General features: G+C 32.9%; 1 protein-coding gene across 1 annotated transcript in view; it reads right to left on the bottom strand.

Moving 5' to 3' along the window:
* Positions 1-6,594, bottom strand: part of SBF2 (SET binding factor 2) — a 489,013-nt gene that overhangs the window by 222,685 nt on the left and 259,734 nt on the right. The window contains exons 7-9 of the mRNA XM_037728439.1: positions 5,503-5,635; positions 4,157-4,265; positions 1,566-1,679 (exon numbers count right to left, since the gene is read on the bottom strand). Of these exons, the coding sequence (XP_037584367.1) occupies positions 1,566-1,679; positions 4,157-4,265; positions 5,503-5,635 (356 nt within the window). The remainder of the gene's footprint in view (positions 1-1,565; positions 1,680-4,156; positions 4,266-5,502; positions 5,636-6,594) is intronic.

Below are 6,594 nucleotides of genomic sequence, written 5' to 3'. Positions count from 1 at the left end.
TTTTTGAGATGGAGTCTTGCTTTTCCACCCAGGCTGGAATGCAGTGGCATGATCTCGGCTCACTGCAACCTCCACCTCCTGGGTGTAAGCGGTTCTTCTGCCCCAGCCTCCTGAGTAGCTGGGATATTACAAGCATGTACCACAACACCCAGCTAATTTTTTTTGTATTTTTAGTAGAGACGGAGTTTCACCATTTGGTCAGGCTAGTCTTGAACTCCTGACCTTGTGACCTGCCCACTGTGGTCTCCCAAAGCAATGGGATTACAGGTGTGAGCCACTGCACCCGGCCCAATCAACTCACCTTCTTAAACCTAGTATTTTCTTAAATGATATCTGAGAAATCACAGGTTCTATATGCCATTTTAAGTACATTATATAAAAACATAATCATTAAAATAAAAAAGGTTCACCACATATTATCCCAAATCATGCTTCACTTTGGCAAACAATCACTTAGTCATCACTGTAAAAACATTCATCCTACAGGTAATGACCAGCAAACAGCCTAGAGATAAAATGTGATTTTCAATAATACCAGTGGCAGAACACAGACTGGAATTCAGGTATCCTATATCCTACACTAGTGTCTTTTCCACTCCATCACATCTTGTATTTCAGATTACAAATTATATTAGGAAAAGTCTGTCTTCTCTAACTGTTCCCATTTCATAGATACCACTACGACAATAAAAGGACTAACAGAAATCTGAAAGTTTTCTGAGAATAAAATCCCTCCTGGTAATCCTAGGCTTCTAAGTTTCTATTTAAGAGGCAAAAAATGTTTTAAATAGCCCAGAATAGAATATTCTTAAAGTAGAATATGAAGGACTTAGTTCTAGTAAAGTCTTCAAAAGGAATGCAGAATTTCTATAGTTCAACTTTCTGATGATAAGCACCTAACTGGCTTTCAGTAAAACAAAATACTGTGTTTTCAAAAATCAGCTAAGGTAAAATAACTACAAAAAAATTAAATTTGTTTCAGTGAGAAAAACCCAAGCCACAAGATTTAAAAAAAAACTTTACTTGGCTTGAATGTAGAGTATACTTTTCCTTCTTCGTTATTTCTATTCATATAGCATTAAGAATGGAATGTTGGACATTTAATGCATCAATAAGACACATCTTTCTGTAATAACCTGAAAGTATCGGCAAGACAATATAATAGTGTTTTGTAGGTACTAAAGAGTAATGAGACGCCAATAGGGAGATTAGAGAAAGAAGCCAACATCTAATAGGGGATCTTAGAGGAATCAGGGGTTTCAAGGCAGAGTCTTGTTTTCAAAGGTGAATTTCCCATACCTAGGACAGTACTAAATAAATAAGCTGAATGAAGAAATAAATGTGGAACAAATATTCAGTTAGGATCCAAAATATATTCTTTAGATGCCTAAACAGTAAATGAAGAATTCTATTCTAAATACTATGTGAGAATATGTTAATGTTTTAAACATATAGCTCTTTTTAAATTAAAGTAACAAACTGCACTGACAAAGATTTTAAATTTCAGCTACCTTAGCTTCAGATTTAAATCATGAGAAAGTTACTATTACAAAAACATGTCATACCAAAGAAAGAGCTGATTGAGTCTGATGTAGAAGCGGTTCTGGGAGGGAAGAGAGGTGAATACATTCAGGAATTTTAATAGTGCCTCCATCCAAATCTGCTATGATTACATCTAACTGAAAGAGATATAAAAAATTAACCTATAATTACCAAAATACATTTGTGGTTAAGCAAATTATTTTTCCCTTGACTAATTCAAAATGAGAAGAATCAGGTGTGGAAGAGACTCTTGGTTGTCCACAGTATCAGAATTCTGGGCTAACAAATTCCCAGCTGCCCATATTTCCCAGCTTCCTTTAAAATTATGTGTGGCACGTGGCTAAGATTCTGCCAATAAAACATGAGAAGTGACGTGTCTTTCTGTCCTTCAAGATAGGGGATATGTAAAGCTCTCCTATGCAGTCTTTTCTTTTCCCTTAGACTGAAATTATAAACTGGCATCAAACCAGCCTTCAGCATACACATGATGACAATGCCTGGGAGGATTCTGTTGGAGAAACAAGAAGGATGGAAGCTTGGGTGTTGAATGACTTCATGGAGCAAACTGTTCTGGCATAATGGAACATCTCTCTGGACTGCTGCATGAGTGTTCAGTAACACTTTATTTTGTTTGAGTCACTGCATTTTGTTCTGAATTTTACTATACGTGCTGCTGCAGCAAGCACAGTCGCTGCATTTTTGACACTTTATTCAAGTAGTTTAGTAGTACCCTGAATTAATATTTATTACAAGAATTAACAAACAAAACAGTTAGTATACATGAAAAGGGTGTTTTTTTAGCGGCTTAGAAAAATCTGATCTTTAGCATTTTACAAAAGTCTATTTAAAAATAACTCACATAAAAATATAAGAGAAAACAGCCAAGATGAGTGAAGTTGTTATATTGACAATTTCATAATTCATTCTAATTTATTCATTACAATTTTAAGAAATTTACATTTGGTAACACTTGGTTTGTCCTAACTCTAGTGACTGTTTATTTTTATTTATTTATTTATTTTTGAGAGGGAGTCTCATTCTTGCTCAGGCTGGAGTGTAGTGGTGCAGTCTTGGCTCACTGCAACCTCCACCTCCCAGGTTCAAGCGATTCTCCTGCTTCAGCCTCCCGAGTAACTGGGATAACAGGCACCACCATACCCAGCTAATTTTTTGTATTTTTAGTAGAGATGGGGCTTCTCCATGTTGGCCAGGATGGTCTCAAACTCCTGACCTCAGGTAATCTGCTTGCCTTGGCCTCCCAAAGTGCTGGGATAACAGGTCTGAGCCACACCACTGTGACCAGCCTCCAGTGACTGTTTATATTTAGCAGAAAAAAATTATCTACATACCAGATGGGCATGCTTCTAATAAGTACTAATTAGGTTTTACTGCATGTTTATTAATTTACACATAGTTTTATATGGTGATACCGAAATTAAATAGGAGCTAAGTATCAGTATATAAAATTAGAAAAAATGATGACTATCTGAATAAAAGTCCTGCTTATAATTATAATGTTGAATAATATTTTGTTAGTTTAAATGATACCTCTGATTTGGTTACAACTGTAATTCTTCTTTGCTGGCATTTAAAACTAAAACAGAAGTAGAATTACAACCTTGGGGATCTGTGGATCATAGATGTTCTGTAGCCTAACTTTACAGTAAAGAATTTTTCTCATACTACCTGAAAAGTGTCACTCTAGCTGTTCCTTACACTCTACTTACAGTGCTTGAGGGTACACTCTTTATCTCACATAAGGAAATCCATTCTATAACTGGGTAGTTCTAATTGTTGGAAACACTTTTACTGGGCAGAAATCTTTTACTATGGCCACTGTATCCACTGATTCTATTTCAGCCTTTTAGAGTTACAAAAATGAATCTTAACCCTTCTTCTATGACAGTAACTTAAATATTTATCTTTACCCATCACATAGTATTAAATTATTACCTGAGAAAATTTCCTTAGGCCCTTACAGAATATAGTTTCTAAATTCTTGATATCCTGGATGTCCTTTTCTGATGTGCTTTATTTTGTTACATCCCTCATAAAGTGTGATACACAGAACTAAATGAATTATTCCAGAACTGGCTTGAATGTAAAGTATACTTTTCCTTATTTGGTATTTCTATTCACATGGCATTAAGAATACAAATATTTGGTGGACAGTTACACCAAACTTGTGTTCCACTAAAACTCTTCACTCTTTTTCATATGCTTTCTGCTTTGTTAATTTTAAGCAATTTGGTATCAAGAGGGGTCTCATTTCAAAATATAAATCAATTATGCAGTGATATCAAAAGTCTAAATAGAATGTTAATAGATTAATTTATCTTCTTTTGTCATATATAAGATGAATAATAAAGATAAACAATGCACCAAAAGAGGGATATTTAAAAACATTAATGAATTCCTTTTTAAAACCGCCTATACTTCCTATATGGCAAAAGTATTATACAGACTTTTCAATGATATTTTTCTTCTATCCAATCTTTTCTATTGGAAATGCTACAGATCTGAAAACAGTGATTAACTGAAATGTTATAGGACCGAAAGAAATATGATAAACATCTAGACTCAATAACTGGAAACTTTAAAAAGGAATACTTACAAGTTCATGGATATCAGTTTTAAAGATAGAATGTACTCCAATAATGAAAGGTGTTGGGGAACTTAGAACTTCCAGTAGCTGAGCCGGGAGAATAGGAATATAAGGATAACTGGAAATAATAAAAATGTGTGTCAAATATATTTTTCTTTAACATAAACATATTTTCTTCCATTTTTATGCTTTATAAGTTTTATATTACCTATGTTTATAAACTGCCAATAATGTTTTCATGATTTTTAATACTAAAATTTTGGAAAAAATGATTTAAAAATCTTGACGTGAAAGATACGATCAGATATAATAAGATATAAAGTAAATGGAATCCAAGGTTACTTCCTTATCCTTTGTTTCTTCTAGGCAAGCAGTCTCTTTAGGTCTTCTAATACTGTTTGAAAGCATTTTTCCTGACATAGAAACCCAACATTAGACAGCAACATTGGCTCTCTGATAGGGTCTCCTCTCTCAATATGAGGCAGTGATTTGTCTATATAAAACAAGCATTCAAATTCCACTTTCTATACTTGCTTTTTGCATTCAATAAGAATGGCCAAAAAAAAAAAAGGGGGGGGGGCAAGAATTCTCTATCTTATCTAAAAAGTTAAGAAAAGCACCTAGATTAAAAAAAAATTTTTTAAAGACATTCTGGAGAGAGTCGAAAATTTTATCTAGTTTTATGAACTAATTTACTAGATGTTAGGATTATCAATTGATGAAACAGTATATTAGAGGTATAATATTCTACTTATGGCACTATTAGGCATCACTGTTTAGATTTGTTTTGTTTTTATTTTTTATTAGGAAAAAATGTTTAACATATCCCCTAAAAAACACAGGGAAAAATAATAATGAAGTCCCACTAATTGTCACCTTTGACAATTACCAATGCATAGCTAATATATGTATTTCTACCCACTTTTTTTCTCTTCTTTACTGTATCACATTGAAGCAAATCCCAGATGTCATATTGTTTACCCATAAATACTTCAGTGGGTATTTAAGAAAGATAAGAGCTTTTTATTAATAGACTTTCTATCATTATAACTTTAAAAAATTAGCAATCCTTTAATATCAAATAGCATTGACAAAACATTTATGCCAATTGTATTAAAAGATAATTAAAAGTTGCTGAAAATGCTATTCAAATTAAATATTTTTATACTAATCAACATTTAGCAATGGAAAACTTGGACAGTCTCTAATTCTAGGCTACTATGGCTCATTTAACAGCATGACTTTGTAAAATATCCCCACATGGTTCAAAACCATTGTACCATAACATTTTGGTTCATCAACAATAAATGATATGTACTTTAGGGATATATAAAATTAACAAATGAAAACCTTACCTGTATTTAAGAGGAAACATTAAAGATTCCAGCGCTCTACAAGCATCGCTAAGTCTCTGGAAACTTGCTGAATGGAAGAGAACCTTATTTTCTGTGAGGACTGCACAGAAGAGGCTGAGGACATTTTGAATTCCTGAAAAGAGCAAGAGGTTATCAAATGCATTTAATTTTATACGTGTTGTCAACAATTATAGATAGTATACACACACAAAAAAAAAGCCAGTATTTTTGGACTCTCTGAAAGAAAATACTTGGTTACACTGTAAATTCCATATAATCTATGAGTACTTGTTTTCCCAAACTTTCAGTTTTGTCTTTATTCTTCAAATCAGGTAATACGCACTGAACATATTAGTTGTTCAGAAATAGACTATTATCTTCTTTTCAACTTCATCTCTAAGGCCTGTATTTAGGTTCCTGTTTTAGAATGCTGGCATTGTTCTAAACACTAACCCCTGCAGAGTCTATTTGTCTGATGTTAATACTGCACCAGCTTTGTTGTTGTTGAAATTTGCCTATATCTTTTCTCATCTTTTAATTTCAACCTTTCTCTACTTCTTGTAAACAGCATAACAAATGCTCCGCAATTTAATGATGGGGATAGGTCCTAAAAAACCCATTGTAAAGTTGAAAAATCTTAAATTGAACATAAATCAGAGACTGTCTTTAACTGAAGTATTTTTAATCCAGTCTGACAACTTTTGTCTTTTAGCTAGTTCACTTAATCCACCTATACTTATTGTAATTATTGAGCTATACACTATACATATATATAAATTTTTTAATTAATATATATATATTAAATTTTTTCTATCTCCTTTTTTTTTCTTTCTTTGTGATTTCTCCTGTCTCTTCTTTCATCCCCTCTGTTACTATGGTATTTACAAACTTTTTCTATTTTTTAGTGACAACTCTAAAAAATACAACATACTTATCAAATTGAAGTTAAATAAACATATCATTTCTTTTTTTTTCCCATTTATTTTATTGCATTTTAGGTTTTGGGGTACATGTGAAGAACATGCAAGATTGTTGCATAGGTACACACGTGGCAGTGTGATTTGCTGCCTTCCTCCCCATCACCTACATCTG

This window comes from Cebus imitator, unplaced genomic scaffold (assembly GCF_001604975.1).
Source record: "Cebus imitator isolate Cc_AM_T3 unplaced genomic scaffold, Cebus_imitator-1.0 Scaffold265, whole genome shotgun sequence".
Taxonomy (NCBI): Eukaryota; Metazoa; Chordata; class Mammalia; order Primates; family Cebidae; genus Cebus; species Cebus imitator.
Note: the sequence above shows the minus strand (reverse complement) of the source record. Positions and strands in the feature narration are given on the sequence as shown.